The sequence below is a fragment of the Sabethes cyaneus genome, chromosome 2, assembly GCF_943734655.1.
Source record: "Sabethes cyaneus chromosome 2, idSabCyanKW18_F2, whole genome shotgun sequence".
In the NCBI taxonomy this organism is placed as follows: domain Eukaryota; kingdom Metazoa; phylum Arthropoda; class Insecta; order Diptera; family Culicidae; genus Sabethes; species Sabethes cyaneus.
Genome location: NC_071354.1, coordinates 129,972,131 through 129,991,296, shown reverse-complemented (window position 1 = coordinate 129,991,296; position 19,166 = coordinate 129,972,131). Strand labels below are relative to the sequence as shown.

Below are 19,166 nucleotides of genomic sequence, written 5' to 3'. Positions count from 1 at the left end.
GGAAATAGTCAGCAAAATGACTCTCTATCTCTTTCACTCACATTGTTTTGCATTGGACAGATTTTTGCACAGATATTTTTCCTCGCCGAACAGATTATCAGATTTTTCCGACAAAAAACACAGAATTATATGTGGCATCCCTGCTTGTGAGCAGAGATGCAGCAGCGGAAATTTTGGGAAGTATGTTTCGGATGTGCAATAAGGCTTATACTAATTTGAAAAAAAGTTTATGTCACCCCCCCCCCCCCTTCAAAAATTTTCGAAATTTGAAGGGGCAAAAAAATAAAGTGCAATAATGTTGCATTCTCTAATGGTGAGCAGATGTGTACAATTCAACGAGTTTACATTTCTACGTTACCCAATTCGTGCAAAGTTGAAGTATTATTTTACACTATCTAAACTTTCTGATTCCTGCTACAGGTCACAGGCGACTATTGTGCTTAACCGACAAGTTTCGACGCCAAAAATTGGGGTGCTTGGAATTAGACTTTTGACTCCATTTACTTTAAGTTTTGTTCCATTTTAATTCAACTTGCTTCAAAAGAACCGAATTGGATTGAGGCATCAATCAACTAAACAATGTATTAGTGAAATTTGCTCCCACTTATGATGGAGATATTCCGAATTGCTGTGGGATTATATTTTGCTGTCATAGGTAATACCCCATAAAAAATCCTTCCTACTTTTCCCCCTATTTAGTAGGTTCGCGTAGGGTGAATCGCCCTATTTTGCTTCCTACGGATCGGCCGATTTTTGCAACATTTACCAGCCTACGCTTATTGGAGTTTTACAGGGGAATATACCGATTCTCAGGTATACAAAATCGATCGACTAGAACCGACTAAGTTGGTTGTTTAGTAGGGTGCTGAATTAGAGCCGACCTACGGAACCATACGAAATCGGCTGGTTAATCGGGAGATAAAATTTATCCATACAGACGAAATACGTGGATTGATTGGTGCATGCAATTGGGCTCCCTACTAATACCGACCAAATCGGGGGAGGAATTGGAAGACGAAATAAGTAAATCAAACTAAATAGGCGAATGAATCGAGGCAGAAAGTTATGCAACCTACGGATCTAGACGAAATAGGTGGATTAATAGATGTATTCAATTGGGCTCCATACTAAAATCGATCAAATCGGAGGAGGAATCGGATGACGAAGTAAGTAAATCAAACTAAATAGGCGGATGAATTGAGGCACAATGTTATGCAACCTACGCAACCCGACGAAATAGGTGGAATAATAGGTGTATGCAATTGAGGTCCCTACCAAATCGGAGGAGGAATCGGATGACGAAATAAGTAAATCAAACTTGATAGGCGGATTAATCGATGCAAAAAATTTTGCAACCTACGGAATTAAACGAAATAGGTTGATTAATCGAGATATAAAATTGATCAACACAGACGAAATAGGCGGATTAATAGGTGCATAATATTGTGCATCCAGCACTAAATTGGACTTCCGAAAAAACGGCAAACGATTTTTCTTTCATACCGTACATTAATCCTAGTGTATTAGGAAGTAGTGCGCTGTATAGCGCGTCTCATTTGCTATACAGCGCACTACTTCCGACATTAGGTTTAATGTGCGGTAAGGAAGCAAAATCGTTTGTCGTTTTTTCGGAAGTCCAATTTAGTGCTGATGGATACACAATATTATGCACCTATTAATCCACCTATTTCGTCTGTGTTGATCAATTTTATATCCCGATTAATCAACCCATTTCGTTCAGAACTAGTCGATCGGAAATCACACTCTCGTTGTTCTTTTATCTTTTATTTAAAAAATTATTACAGAAGTCTCTGCTCTCTCAGTCCCTGCTTTCTTGCCACTGCGGTTCCGTTCAAGCCGTATCTCCTCGTGTAATGGCTTTAGCAGGTAGATTTTTCTTTATCCTGAAAACTCAGATCTTTATTATTGCTTCACTGTTAAAATTTGTAATTGTAATACCTTATGGCTCCTCGGCCGCTTCAGTAGCAACAAAACTTTTACCAGTTCGGGCGCCATATGAAGAACGCCCACAGGATAATTTTCAATATCCAAATGAAAGCCATCGACTTGATTGGTTTTCACTGAAATCAATGAACTATGTTATATATAATTCTAGAATTTATTGCACATCCGAAACATACTTCCCAAAATTTCCGCTGCATCTCTGCTCACAAGAACCTCCTTTTCTAAGTAGACTGTAAGCGCAACTAGGAAAATTACCCGCTGGGTAAGAAAGTGCCAGTGATCGTTGTATCGGTAATACTGCCCTGCCGGAATCAGAGCAGCTAAACCTGGGTTAGACCCAGGTTCGGCAGCTGCTTCCTTGATAAGTTTGCAATCTGTGTTTTATCCTTTGCTATGCAATGGCCTCCGAAGGCACCGTCACTGTCAATTGCAAATAAAGCACAATTCAAACCGCTCGTATCTACGAAAACACTTTGTTAAAATTGTTGACTAAATAATTACACTCGAACATTGTAAAATTACCAACTATTGATGCAAACTCCACAAACATCATCCCGTAGCGCCATTTTCTCGATACTCAGATTTGTCAACAGGTATATACAGGTATTTCTATACAGGCTCAATCGATTTTTCGACCGATTTAATAGAGACCCTACGATAACAGATTAAATTCGCCAATAAATCGGGTTACGGGTTGGGTGACGAAAACCGATCCCGTTTGATGATTGATCGGTGAACTTAATTGACAAACTAATCCTTGCAATCTAAACCGACTCTTTCACCGATTTAATCGATACCCTATGAAAACAGATTAAATTCATCAATAAATTGGGTGGCGAGTCGGGCGACGAAAACCGACCCCGTTTGATGATTGATCGATGCACTTAATTGACAAACTAATCCTTGCAAACTAAACCGACTCTTTGACCGATTTAATTGATACCCTACGAAAACAGATTAAATTCGCCAATAAGTCGGGTGACGAAATGAACCTACCTACGAAACCCAACGATGTAGGTTGATTAGTAGGTTGATGTCTTAGGCACCCTATTTTGTCGGTAAACGCGTAAAATGCCATCTGTCAAACTTTTTATGGGGAACTTTTAAGTTTAGAACCCCTCTGCTCTGCTTGTCTCTGCTCTCTCAGTCTCTTCTTTCTTGCCACTGCGATTCCGTTCAAGCCGTATCTCCTCGTGTAATGGCTTTAGCGGGTAGACTTTTTCTTTATCCTGAAAACTCAGATCTTTATTATTGCTTCACTGATAAAATTAATAATTGTAATACCTTATGGCTCCTCGGCCGCTTCAGTAGCAACAAAACTTTTACCAGTTCGGGCGCCATATGAAGAACGCCCATAGGATAATCTTTAATATCCAAATGAAAGCCATCGACTTGTTTGGTTTTCACTGAAATCAATTAACTATGTTATATATAATTCTAGAATATATTGCACATCCGAAACATACTTCCTAAAATTTCCGCTGCATCTCTGCTCACAAGAACCTCCTTTTCTAAGTAGACTGTAAGCGCAACTACGAAAATTACCCGCTGGGTAAGAAAGTGCCAGTGATCGTTGTATCGGTAATACTGCCCTGCCGGAACCAGAGCGGCTAAACCTGGGTTAGACCCAGGTTCGGCAGTTGCTTCCTTGATGAGTTTGCAATCTGCGTTTTATCCTTTGCTATTTAATGGCCTCCGATGGTACCGTCACTGTCAACTGCAAATAAAGCACAATTCAAACTCCTCGTACCTATGAAAACACTTTGTTAAAATGGTTGACTAAATAATTACACTCGAACATTGTAAAATTACCAACTATTGATGCAAACTCCACAAACATCATCCCGTAGCGCCATTTTCTCGATACTCAGATTTGTCAACAGGTATATACAGGTATTTCGGCCCAATTAGCGAATCAGCTGGAGTGCAGTGGTGGCCAAACTAACGAATTCAGGCTGTACTCCGATTCGGGCACTCGTAAAAATACAAAAAGCACTACTATATGCTTTTTAATTTGCGCCACACATAGGACAATATGGCATGGAAAGTTTTCTGTGATATTCAAGGTTTCTTCGCAAAAACACGCCCAACAAAGTTCTACGCCAGCTACGCGGTTGTATTTGGAATGCAACCTTTATAATTTTTTATATTTTATAAGATAGTGTGTTTGTTTACTATCATAAATACATATGATTGTGTATGTATCGATATGCACAATACGTAATTTTATAATACAACAACATTAAATTTAGGCCATGACAATTGCAAAAACAATATCTAAATTAAATCAAACAGAGAATCTTTTACAATGCCAACGTTATTACGTACCTACCAAATTATTTTATTGGAGCGGCTGGTTTTCAAGTTCATCAACGGTAAACAGAAAAACGGTGTTTTTCTCTTTCACCAACGTTTCGAATAATTTATATTCTTTATCAAGGCTCTAAACTAATCAAAAAAATCAAAGCATTTTTTTGATTATCAATTCAATTCGTCAGCTGAAGAATAGGACTTACTTACTTACTTATTCAGCCGAGAGCCGGGGTGGCTCTTGTCGTATCAAGAATTCCTCTCCATTGTACTCGGTCCTGGGCTAATCGTCGCCAATTCGTTGCGCGTCTCGACACACGCAAGTCGGCTTCAACCTGGTCGAGCCATCGTGTACGTTGAGCCCTCTATTCCTGGTGCCGGGGGGGATCTTGAGGAGAACGGATTTCACTACACAGTCGTCTGGCATCCTTGCGACGAAGAATAGGACTATCGGTCTGATTAGTGAGCGCTTTGTACATCGTCAGCTTTGTGCGGTGTATCCCGTATGATAGCAAAATCAGTTATTATACTCATCTTACAACCACTGTTTTAAATATCTACTCAATAACAAAATGTGTTATCAATGTATCTCCATATCTATTCAATAACAAAATATACCATTATAACACAGTTTGATATTGTTTTTGTATTATTTTGCTCTTCGCTCCAGCTCGGGATGCTCCTTGATTGAAGCGTCTTGCGGATGGAAAAGTAGGCTCGATGCGAGAGTGCCAGAAGCTATTTTAAAATAGCAGGATTTAAAAATCCTGTCTTCTTAACAGCAAACTAATTAGCAGAAATCATATTGTACGCAAACTTTCGAAAACCATTAGAAAGTTACTTGTGTTACATGAATACTTAGTTAAATAAATAACTTAACTAATTAATTAATTGGAAAGAACATTCTGTAACATAAGCATCAAATATATTTCTTAAACAAATGGTTTTCGGCATAATAACATGGCCTCCCGAGCAGGCGCGAAGAGCAAAATATCAAATCAAATGAATCAAAGTTTAAAAAATAATCAACAGTTCAAAAACTGTAAACACAGTACACAATCTGTACACAGTACACACACTGTAAATCGTGTTAAATCGAACGGAACATTTTACTCACTTCCTCGAAAAAAATAGTTAATAGTAATGCATGTATGTGTAGTGCCCCGATCCCGAAAGTCTCCAATTAGCATAGTCCAAGCCCGGATCTTTACCCGGGAAATTATTAGCATTGCCGAACAAGCAGACCAGCGGTCTTTTACGGTCCCCATATTTTTTAATTACAAATTACAGTTTTGCTGTTTCAATATAATTTACCGTTTTAACAGTCTTGCTTTTGACACAATTTAAGCCGCTTCAACGGTCTCACGGAAAATATATAACAAACAACGTCGTTGCACAACCCAGCCATTTGGTATTCTAATTTTTTTTATTGCATATTTATTGCAGTCAATCGTTGCAAATGTTACATTTACATCAGTTTTGAAAATTATTATTAAGAATTGAAATTGCGTGTTGCCTCAAAATGTTGCTCCAATTTCGTTTTATTCATTGAGAACACCATCATTTGATTTATAAAGCATTGCACGCAGATGTCAGTGCGTTTTTTTCCTCCCAGGTTTGACAGTGCTGTGGGGTTTGTTTTGATTACTTATTCGCAAGACCCAGAAGCAAAAAACTGCAAAAAAGGACAAAAATATATATTGTACAGAACTGTTATCATTTTCCTGCTTCGGAAAATTCGGGTATTTCCGGTTTCCGCAAACAAGTGGTACGAATTACAAGTAATAAACCCACTAGCAATAATATTAGGTTACAAAGGGAATCAAAACAAAACACACAAAAACGTCAAACCAGAGTTGAGGTTAGGCACCGTGCAAAGGTTTATGGACCCGAATTAAGCATAATTGGCCTTGCCAGCGTTGCTGATATTGTTCAGGGTTTTGCGTGAGAAAAAAAAGAAAGGGAAGTATTTTTGCTTTTGTCAACACTCACGCGTTGACAGTTCGGCACGAGATTTCGTAGGCTGCTCGCACTTACAGGAAATCTCGTGCCGAACTGTCAACGCGTGAGTGTTGACAAAAGCAAAAATACTTCCCTTTCTTTTTTTCTCACGCAAAACCCTGAACAATATCAGCAACGCTGGCAAGGCCAATTATGCTTAATTCGGGCCCATAAATCAAATGATGGTGTTCTCAATGAATAAAACGAAATTGGAGCAATATTTTGAGGCAACACGCAATTTCAATTCTTAATAATAATTTTCAAAACTGATGTAAATGTAACATTTGCAACGATTGACTGCAATAAATATGCAATAAAAAAAATTAGAATACCAAATGGCTGGGTTGTGCAACGACGTTGTTTGTTATATATTTTCCGTGAGACCGTTGAAGCGGCTTAAATTGTGTCAAAAGCAAGACTGTTAAAACGGTAAATTATATTGAAACAGCAAAACTGTAATTTGTAATTAAAAAATATGGGGACCGTAAAAGACCGCTGGTCTGCTTGTTCGGCAATGCTAATAATTTCCCGGGTAATGATCCGGGCTTGGACTATGCTAATTGAGGACTTTCGGGATCGGGGCACTACACATACATGCATTACTATTAACTATTTTTTTCGAGGAAGTGAGTAAAATGTTCCGTTCGATTTAACACGATTTACAGTGTGTGTACTGTGTACAGATTGTGTACTGTGTTTACAGTTTTTGAACTGTTGATTATTTTTTAAACTTTGATTTTTTTAAACTTTTAGTATTACCTATTGTGAAATAATGAAAATGTTTAGGTCGCCGCTTCTGGATGGGTGTTTATCTCTGCTATTGTTGTCAACTATGTCTAACGAATTTGTCTTATATTGAATTTTATCATATCGAGGTTGTCTTATATCGAGGTATAACTGCAATAAAGCTTGTTAACTTTTTATTACTACTCTCAATAACTATTCAAGATACGCATATTTGCTAAAATAAATAGTATTACATAGTATAATTAAATAGAACTTTTGGTATTTTTCGTAAATTTAGATATTTTTCTAATATGTTTGAAAAAATATATTTTTTATTATTACTTATTTATTATATCAATAATCGCGTAGCTGTAACTGATGAAATCTGGGGGGGGGCTGCCCCCCGCAGAATCCACCAGTTATCCACCTTCTGCCATGCTCATTGCAAGCGTTACTGAGGGCGGCAAACAACATTCCACTATTATAGGCAAATTTTACACCATTAGAGGAACATTACCACTACTATAGGAGCACAGACTAATGTCAGGAAAAGCAATATTTTAGATATATCAACTAGCAGAATGGTCAAATTTTGTATGCATTTAAAACCAACATTATGGTACACCATATTATCATGTAGTTCAATTAGAAACTGATAAATTGAGCGTTCAAATTGTCTTTAAACGCTGTCCCCCGACATAATCCCTCCATTACTGGAGCATCCACTCTATTGTACCAACTACCAATAGTTGCGCTAATGTTCCCTTAATTAAATTTGGTGTTCATTTAATTATGTTATTCCGTAAACATTGCTAGGTGAAAAAACATTGTAGCGCAACTATAGAAATGAGCGCCTATAGCTGTGCGCTCCAACTGCGCCTATAGTTGTGTTAGATTTTAGGAAATTCCTGCTGTCTACTGTTGACTACTTGCTCCTACCCAAAAATGGTCCAATGTCCAAGTTATCGACATGATTCCAATCACATTTTCCGTTTTAGCCCAAAAGTAACCATGTAATTTTTTTCCGTAATATTGCGGAGATTCCACCTATTTAGACTCCCACGCGGAATTTATAAGCGTGGTTATTTTCTGCGTGTCCCAGACATGTTTGCAATTTAACAATTTGAACCATCAGTTTCTCATTATTGCCTCCCCACAGCCACGTATCCAAGGCAATCCGGGGCTATGAACGCCCAGGTCGGCAGGGAAGCAATGTATAGACCGGTGATCGGGCCCCATAGCCTGCACACCGACACGAACGACAACAGCCAGCGATGCATCAACTTTGCAGCTTCCCGAGACTTGGTGATCAGGAGCACTTTCTTTCCCCACAAAGATATCCACAAAACCACCTGAAGAACCAACGAACTTCGAACCAAATCGACCATATTCTAATCGATGGCCGGTTGGAGGAGGCTGTTGGAATCAATAGGATCGTAGCAACTGGCCCTGCAATTGTCATGTATTCTAACAGCTGGCTGCGACGTCTGTCGTATAAAAACAGAAGTTTCGATAACGGAATGTAGCACCTAGGCTTTGCTTTGCTTTGGCCAGTTTTTCTCGAACACCACCAACGTATGCTCCCTATCGACTCGGACCATTACCTAGTAGCAGTACATGTGCAGTTTTGAGCGCATCGACGGTTTATATCTCGCGACAAAGCCACCCTTCTCGGTTAAATATTCGGCGGTTAAACAACCCGTTACCAAAAACTACGCGCGCGTGCTGGATGAAGCACTGCCTTCTTCTGTGGGGCTAGATGCTTCGACCCTCAAAAACGGATGGAGTATGATACGCTCGGCCGTCAACGAGGCCGCAACCGCGGTGCTAGGAGTGGAAACTTCGAGTGCACGAAATTATTGGTTTGATGGGAAAAAAAGAGCTTGAAAAAACTATCTAATATCCACGAGAGAGAATTTGGCCAAGTATCGACGAGCGCGGAATGAGTTGACAAAGATCCTGAGGAGGAGAAAGCGCCAGAAGGACAGAGATCGTGAGGAGCTAGAACAACTATTCTGAGCTAATGACACGCGCATGTTTTACGAGTAGATGAACCAAACTCGTAAGAGCTACACACCTGCCTAAACGTGACATGCGTAGGGACGAGGGAGGGGATCTAATCACAAACGAGCGCGAGGTGGTCGATAGGTGGAAGCAGTATTTTGATGAGCACCTCACCGGCGATATTAGCAATATGAGGCGCAACGGACGTTAACCTCGGAGTGCCTACAAACGACAACAGCGTGCCGGCTCCCGATCTCAAAGAGATCCGTCGAGAAATTCGTCAGCTGAAGAATAGGACTTACTTACTTACTTATTCAGCCGAGAGCCGGGGTGGCTCTTGTCGTATCAAGAATTCCTCTCCATTGTACTCGGTCCTGGGCTAATCGTCGCCAATTCGTTGCGCGTCTCGACACACGCAAGTCGGCTTCAACCTGGTCGAGCCATCGTGCACGTTGAGCCCTCTATTCCTGGTGCCGGGGGGGGGGATCTTGAGGAGAACGGATTTCACTACACAGTCGTCTGGCATCCTTGCGACGAAGAATAGGACTATCGATCTGATTAGTGAGCGATTTGTACATCGTCAGCTTTGTGCGGTGTATCCCGTATGATAGCAAAATCAGTTATTATACTCATCTTACAACCACTGTTTTAAATATCTACTCAATAACAAAATGTGTTATCAATGTATCTCCATATCTATTCAATAACAAAATATACCATTATAACACAGTTTGATATTGTTTTTGTATTATTTTGCTCTTCGCTCCAGCTCGGGATGCTCCTTGATTGAAGCGTCTTGCGGATGGAAAAGTAGGCTCGATGCGAGAGTGCCAGAAGCTATTTTAAAATAGCAGGATTTAAAAATCCTGTCTTCTTAACAGCAAACTAATTAGCAGAAATCATATTGTACGCAAACTTTCGAAAACCATTAGAAAGTTACTTGTGTTACATGAATACTTAGTTAAATAAATAACTTAACTAATTAATTAATTGGAAAGAACATTCTGTAACATAAGCATTAAATATATTTCCTAAACAAATGGTTTTCGGCATAATAACATGGCCTCCCGAGCAGGCGCGAAGAGCAAAATAATATCAAAATGTGTTATTGAGAATCGAATAACTCATATCAAAATTTGGTCTTGTTTTGGCTGACATAGTCGGTAAAATAACAAAAAATAATATCAAATTTTACTACTTTAAGGCCAAAAGAATAACTACTTGTGTTATTTGAATAACAAAGCAATAACATGACTGCATTCAGAGTTTAGAATAACATATTTTAGTATTATTAAGGTATTGATTAGCAAATTCAGTGGTATATGAGATATTACAAAATCATTTTATAAAATAGTTATAATCTGAAATCTCTTTAATCAATAAAAAAAATTATATGAAATATATCGAATGTCATGTTAAGGCCAAAATAAGATATGATAACAAAATCAGTTATTAAATTCATCTTATAACCACTGTTTTGAATATATACTCAATAACAAAATGTGTTATCAATGTATCTCCATATCAATTCAATAACAAAATATACCATTATAACACAGTTTGATATTGTTTTTATATTATTTTGCTCTTCGCTCCTGCTCGGGCTCCCTCCAGAGGCTCTTAAGTTTAAAACTTCTATAATAAAAAAAAATGGCTTGCCCTCCCTCCACCCCCCAAAACGAAAATCCTAGCTACGTCACTGCCTCCCCAATGCACCCCTCCTTGTTTTACAAACATATTTTCAATATAATTGGTAAACTCAGGATAATTATTATTAAATATGAATTTGCGTAGGACTCGTAAAATTTCTGCAAGGCGTAATAAAACCCCGAATTAATCTACCTAGCGGTGTGACCTGTCCTTTCTACTGCAACAATAATTATTTTTTATTTCTCAGGAACATCTATAATTAAGTTATAGAACGTACTGCGTGCAATATTTCCTCTCCTAGCGCGCGTAAATATTTGGAAGGATCATTTAATTTACTTTATCAACACCCTATTTAGTTTTATAATAGTTAAGTGATTCCTAGAAATACATTTAAAGACAAACGATAATTTTTGCAGACTTGAATGAATATATGCAGAAAACTATAAATTAACCGTTTAACGGGTAAGGCTTCAAAGCCACATACGAATTTCGTTTTGAATTGACAATTCAAATTGAAAAATGTGTTCAGAACCGATTTCTTGATATTTTGACATTTATGTCACAAGATTATGACTATGCGTCAGAGTTATCACCTTTTAAAAGGAATTCAGGAAAATTTTGAAAAAAATATGACGTGAATATTTCCTTTTTTACTTTCGATGAAAATGGGCATCTAGAACAAAATAATTGACCTTAACATTTTACACCATAAACATGCTTAAGAATGGGAAACATAATGGTTTTTCCAGCGCTAGTCTGTTTTGATGGCACGAGGGATCCGATATGCGCAAAATTTGTATTATTTATATGGGAAAATCCATGTATTAGCATTTTCAGTTCTATGCACCACTATACTTATGCATATGCCTAAATCAAACACTTTTCTTCGTTTTTCTGTTTTTCTAGTCCGATCGTGAATTACAACTAGTGATGAAAATGACAAATAAAATGTTTCTTACTGTTCGGATTTCCGGAATTTAATTTGCCGCAGTCCTTTTTTGGGCAGCTCAAACTATAAATTTATTTACTTATTAGATGATGAAATCAAATTTTACTTGTTATATTTTAATTAGCATAAGCATAAGCATAAGCATAGGATACCGCCCGTGTGCTGCTACTCCGTTATTGACCAGGACCGATGAAAATTGCAAAATGATGGAAAGAGCATACTTGGGACAGCACGCTATTCCTCATCGTGCAACCTTATCAGGTCCCTGCATGCTGATCAATACCGACGCCGGCCACGTCCGAATGCGGGTCCTGGTGGGATGGGAAGGAATGTTAGTCCAATACTTGTTGCTACTAAAGACCAGGGAATCCTCTGCATCTTCACAAGTATTTCGGGAAAGGAATTGTTGTTAGTAGATGGGGGGAGTTATATGAGACTAACCTGACTATTCAAAAATTTTCTGGTAAAGCCAGTAATTACGAAAATTAAGATACCTTTAAAAAATACCTTTTAATAAATTTAATATAATGCCATTGGTGCTCATATACAACCATAATTTGATAATTTATATCTAAAAATATTATGCACAAGAGAGATTTAAAGTGACTCGAAAACCTCGTGACAAATTTGAATTTATTATACCTGAAAACAAAAATCAGGCATAATGAAACAAGCCAATATAGTTCCTAAGTTAATAAGCATTTCCTCCTATCAACGCTAATATGCAGAGATATAGCGCCCTACACGCTTATTACTTGTTATATTTTAATTACTCACAAAGTAGTTTCCTTTTCTACCTCGTGCACACTACTTATTTGCCTGACGCCTGTAGCTTCACCTTCCTAGATTAAGTTTTCGTTAGATATATTTAATTTTAATTTAATTCTAAATTCACTTACAATACTGAGAAAACAGGTTTTAAACAATTTAGCAAAATTAATGTCTAGGATTAAACAATTTAGGTAATAATAGTATTCAAATTTTCAATTAATCCGCACTTCGCAAACAGCTAGATACAATGCTTCTTTATTTTTGGTTTGGGTTCTTCTTCTACTAGTGTTTCCAAAACTATACGTTCGCTTCATCTCTCACCTACAACATAACTACCCGCCACTGAAAATTTGTGCCCAGCGGTGTCAACACTTACTTATCTTGTCTTTCAATGCAAATTATGCAAATTTTACACACATGCATGCACACAGACATATACCCATACACACATATATATACATACGCATACATACGCACATACACACATACGCCATGCATACGTTGAATATAATCGACCCTTGATTGATATATTTTGGTTTTAAACGTTTTGAGCGGTTTAACATACGGTGCTTAAATGTTTAAGTTTGAATATCTATTGAATGAATCGTCCGATTTTCAATAACTTGGTTTCGTTTAAAAGATGTGAACGGTCTTCTAATAATAATTAATTCTAGGATATTTGTCATTTAATTAATGCAAATATGTTACAAAAATATGTTTTAAATGCTGTAGAAAGGTCCGGTCGCACCGCTGTGGATTAATTCGGGTTTTTTCACATTTCTTTATGTAACTTTTAAACCACCAACCAAATCATGATGAAAATTGGAGGTAATAGTCTCCTTTCATTTACAATTTTGTTCAAATCGGTTGAGGGATAGTTAAGAAAATGAAGTCTCTTATTTTTCGTATTTTTATACATAACTTTTGAACTAAAAGTCCGATCAATTGAAATTCAATAGCGACCTATGAGCCAACTAGACTTTTCATTTGACACTAAGATAATCAAAATCTGTTCAGCCATCTCCGAGAAAAGTGAGTGAGATTAAAAGCGTGACATACACACACACACACACACACACACACACACACACACACACACACACACACACACACACACACACACACACACACACACACTCACACACACACACACACACACACACACACACACACACACACACACACACACACACACACACACACACACACACACACACACACACACACACACACACACACACACACACACACACACACACACACACACACACACACACACACACACACACACACACACACACACACACACACACACACACACACACACACACACACACACACACACACACACACACACACACACACACACACACACACACACACACACACACACACACACACACACACACACACACACACACACACACACACACACACACACACACACACACACACACACACACACACACACACACACACACACACACACACACACACACACACACACACACACACACACACACACACACACACACACACACACACACACACACACACACACACACACACACACACACACACACACACACACACACACACACACACACACACACACACACACACACACACACACACACACACACACACACACACACACACACACACACACACACACACACACACACACAGAGAGAGAGAGAGAGAGAGAAAATGCTCAGTTTTAGAAACTGATTCGAGTGGTACCTGACACTCGGCCCGCAGGACCTTGTTTCCATTTCCGGTTTTTCAAGTGATTCCTATACCTTTATACTATCTATACCTATAAAAACCCGATTTAATCCACCTAGTGGTGAAAGAACCTTTGTTATACGGTCTTCATCTACGTTAACGTTGCGTAGCGCGTTTGTTTACATTTTTTTTTTGGAAATTGGAAAAGTTTGCAAAATTTAAACAAAATAGGAGCACTTATAAATTTTGATATATCCTTTTTTCATGAAATTGCTGAGTAAGTATAAGTAAGTTGGTACTAATTTAAGTAAATGCAATTAAAAGTAAGTTGTAAGAGGAAATATTACTATTTAACATATACATTGCGTAGTAAAGGTCTAGTTTAAAGGTTTGGAACTATGCATAATTTCCTGTAATACCATTCTATTTGATTCAATAAAGTTTTCATCAATTTTTATTAACCTTCGGTTACTCAGGTTGTTGTATTTTGTACAACACGTGTAGATTTTAGAATACCATATTGTTATACCTAAAGTTACAAATCGATGTTTAACTAACGTATATTCTTCAATAAACTTGTTATGAGCAAAATGCCATAATTATTCAATGCATTAATACTTTAAACTGTTTTCAAAATAGATCAGCAAAACCTGACATCACAGAAACGAAGCAATCAGTATGTGAGGTGTAATGCAATCGGCCCCAAATGGTGTCTGTATGCAACAAAACTATCAGCAAATTTAAAATGTTTTAAATGTATCTGTCTGTCGATAGTCGAATAATTCGGGGTCAAAATTAGGATATTTTATATAATAAAAGTTCTACAGTTCCTAAACAAGCAATCATAGAGGCATACTATATTCTGCAAAGTTGTGTATTTTTACTATTTGTACAACATGAAATGTTGTATGACTTACAACAATTACAAAACGAGCTAAAATGGAAAAACTGATTTTACAAATTCATATAAAATAAATGAGATTTTTTTTATCTTCGCTGAAGAGATAGAAGGTTACTGTCTTCAGCAAAGTTTCTTGTAATAATATGCTCTTAAACTTGACAGAACACATCAATGAGTTATATTGAAACTGGAGAAAAATATTTTTTTTATTTCACTTTTAGGGGGATTAATCAAAATTTAAATTCTACCAAACGATAGAACTCTAATGCGCACGTTTTTTTGGTTTTGGGCTATTGTCTCCCGCGAGCAACCGTATTACAAAAGTTGGCGCAAGTGTTCAAGGGTTAATATCTTTTGACCGGCAAAACCAATTCTTCTGAAATTTTGCAGATATATTTGCAGCATTAAAACCTCTAATTTGATGCCAAACTAATTTAAACTAGATAAATTATCTAAGATGAAATTTTCGAAAATAATTGTAAACTTTAATGTGTTGTATACGATTGCTCATAACTTTTGAATTAAACGTCCAATCAAAAAATAAATCAATAGTGATCTATTAGGCTATATTACCTTTCGAATGAGACTAATAGCGCATAAACCGGTTCAGCCAACTCTAAGAAACAGGCGATCATTTGTACCTAGTCAGGTTTTTTAAGGCTAACTTTTAAACTGCTTGTCCGTTTTCAATAAAACTTGGTAAAAAGTTTAGTAATAGCAAGAGCTTTCGTTTGGTACTAAGTTTGTTAAAATTGGTTGCGTAGTTCCGGAGAAATGCGTGTCACGTAGTTTTCACATTTTTGCTTATAACTTTTAAACGAAACGTCGGACCGCAAAGCAATTCAATAGTGATATACTAGGCAATAATACCTTTCAAACAAAAGTAAAAGCGGTCAAATCGGTTTAGCCATCTTCGAGAAACAGGCGATAGAAAATGAGCTGCACACACACACATACACACATACACACACACAGACATTGCTCAGTTCGTCGAGCTCTATCGATTGGTATATGTGATTCGGCCCTCCGGGCCTCGGATCAATTTCGTGTTTTTCGACCAATTTCTAAACCTTTGTTATATAGTATAACAAAGGTAAAAAGGATTTCTGTCTGTCTGTCTGTCCCTATGCTCCTTGAAAATTTGCATGTAGGGGTTTTTGGGGCTATGGAAGGTTCTCTCGATGGCAAAAGACCCCTCCCCCCACTACGAAGGGGGCTCCCATACAAATCTATACCTATAAAAATGGATTTCTGTCTGTCTGCCCGAATGTTCCTTATAGAATCGAAAACTACTGCACCGATCGGCGTGAATTGCATATAGGGGGTTTTGGTGCCAGGGAAGGTTCTTATGATGGTTAGAGACCCCTCCTCCCACTAAGAGGGGGGGCTCCCATACAAATGAAACACGAATTTCTGCATAACTCGAGAATTAATCAAGCAAATGGAACAAAATTTTACATGTGGGTGTTTTGGGAGACAAGAATTTTTCTATTGTGAATTTTGACCCCTCCCCACTTTAGGAGGGGGGGGGGGCTCCTATACAAATGAAATACAAATTTCCTCATAACTCGAAAACTAATTGATCAAATGGAACCATATTTGGCATGTGGGTGTTTTTGGAGGCATGATTTTTTTCTATGATGAATTGAGACCCCTTACCTTTTTAAAAGGGGGGAGGGGCTCCCATACAAATGAAATGAAATTTCCTCATAACTCCAGAACTAATCAAGCAAATGGAACCAAATTCAGCATGTGGGTGTTTTTGCAGGCAATTTTTTTTTTCTATGGTGAATTAAGACCCCTCCCCTCTTTAGGAGGGAAATAATGACCCATCTCCTTTTTAAGAGAGGGGGGGGCTTCCATACAAATGAAATACGAATTTCCTCATCACTCGAGAACTAATCAAGCAAATGGAACTAAATTTGACATGTGGGTATTTTTGGAGACAAGAATTTTTCTATGGTGAATTGAAACCTTTCCATATTTTAGAAGGGGGGCTCCTATACAAATGAAATACAAATTTCCTCATAACTCGAGTATTAATTAATCAAATGGAACCATATTTGGCATGTAGGTGTTTTTGGAGGCATGAAATTTTTCTATGATGAATTAGGTCCCCTTACCTTTTTAGGAGGGGGGGGCTCCCATACAAATGAAATACAAATTTCCTTATAACTCGAGAACTAATCAAGCAAATGGAACAAAATATAACATGTGGGTGGTTTTGGAGACAAGAATGTTTTCTATGGTAAATTGAAACCTCTCCCCGCTTCAGGAGGGGGGGGCTCCTATACAAATGAAATACAAATTTCCTCATAACTCGAGAACTAATTAATCAAATGGAACCATATTTGGCATGTAAGTGTTTTTGGAGGCATGATTTTTTTCTATGATGAATTAGTACTCCTTAACTTTTTAGGAGGGGGGGGGGGCTCCCATACAAATGAAATAAAAAATTTCCTCATAACTCGAAAAGTAATCAAGCAAATGGAATTAAATTTGGCATGTGGGGGGTTTTGGAGGCAGGAATTTTTTTAATGATGGTTTGAGACCCCTCACCCCTGTGGTAGGGGGATAAGGACTATCATACAAATAAAACAGATATTTTTGCGTAGCTCAAAAACTAATCGAACTCGAGAAATTTTAGACTCTTTCATAAAACATTAATCAATAACAAGACCACCAAAAACTATCAATAGTAACATTATATAATTCAGCGCGAGACGGCCACAAGTGTTGCCGGCGACCTGCCGTTGGAAGCGCCGGCCACTGCGGGGGCAGCCCCCCGTAGAAACCACCTCTATCTAGGTTTATTTCTTTTCCTAGATCTACTGACCTCTATTACTTTCCTTCAGTTGGGTCACACCTGCGAAATGGTACTTTCTACGAAAAGATTTTCCGTGAAATGGTTTGTAATGATGGCGAATATTTAAATGCTATCCGCTTTATTTTATCAGGCTAAACAATGGGGGGAGTTGTTTTCTACTTTACTGTTAGGAAAATATGTATATTAAGCCATGAACTTCCCAGAAACTAGCAAAACTCAAGATTGTGACAAAGGTCATCCGAGATTCACGATTTATGTACAACACAGTTTAATTTGTGGTAATACGAAGTTTGTCGGGTCAGCTAGTATATTTATGTAGTAGAAAGGCAAAATCGTGTTAATTTAGACATCGTCGGACAAAACCGCGTTAGATTTTTGAACCTAAACCTAAAAATCTATTTAAAATCCAAAGTCGTCGAAAAACCGTTCGAATTTAAAAATCGCTGAGAAAAACACGTTGATTCAAAAATCGTAAATATAAATAGTGTAAAAAACACTTGAGTGTAGGTATTATTTATTTACAGATTTTCCAGTAGCAGCGACTAGCCCACACTATTTTGCTCGAAATCTATCGAGGGCACAGAAAATATCGGGAATGATGCCTGATAGAGACAAACATTACAGTTATATAATTGCTGACCCCTCCTTTGGCATTCCACTCGACCAGTGTGCAAGGACTCAAAGCAATTTGGTATTGCCAAGAGTTAATGGTTTCTCCGACGAAATAATGAAATTTAGTGGGATGATCCTGCCTATGTTTTGGATTGAATATGTAAGTTTTCTATTCATTTTTACGTTAGATTAATTTTTATGCAATTCCATGATTACAGCACCAAAGCGAACTGCCCGAGTACATTGTTAAATCACTGCAAATATTTTACGTTATCAAATCAGCTCAACCGTATTTACCGTACTTCTTTTACATTATGTTCACCGTGTTTTTTATAACAGGCATCCGTAAGGCACAACTATACGACATTCGTATGATCGAGAATCCGCCTGCGCCTCTAATACCCGGTCTCAATCCAAACAGCATTTGTTCAAACAATAATAATAATAGCGCAGATATTATGGAGAATAGCTTTAATATAATTAACAATACTGATAATATTAATAATAATAGCATCAATAATTATATCCTCACAAAGAATTGAAAGTCAAACTTCATTTATTTATTTATTAAAAAAAGAAATATTTAAAGTGGTACATTCTCGCCAAAATTGAATCACCAAAGTTTCATCAAGATTCGTTTGCCACTTTCCGAGTTATGCTTTAGTAAAATTACCCTGTTTTTAACCTGAAATCGGCTATATCTTATTACCTCATGAAGATAA

At 37.5% G+C, this 19,166-nt stretch overlaps 1 protein-coding gene across 1 annotated transcript in view; it reads left to right on the top strand.

The window, feature by feature from the left end:
• Positions 1-18,986, top strand: part of LOC128735993 (scavenger receptor class B member 1-like) — a 95,879-nt gene extending 76,893 nt beyond the window's left edge. Inside the window, exons 7-8 of the mRNA XM_053830480.1 lie at positions 18,357-18,604; positions 18,663-18,986. Coding sequence (XP_053686455.1) covers positions 18,357-18,604; positions 18,663-18,986 — 572 coding nt within the window. The remainder of the gene's footprint in view (positions 1-18,356; positions 18,605-18,662) is intronic.
• The last annotated feature ends 180 nt before the right edge of the window (positions 18,987-19,166 follow it).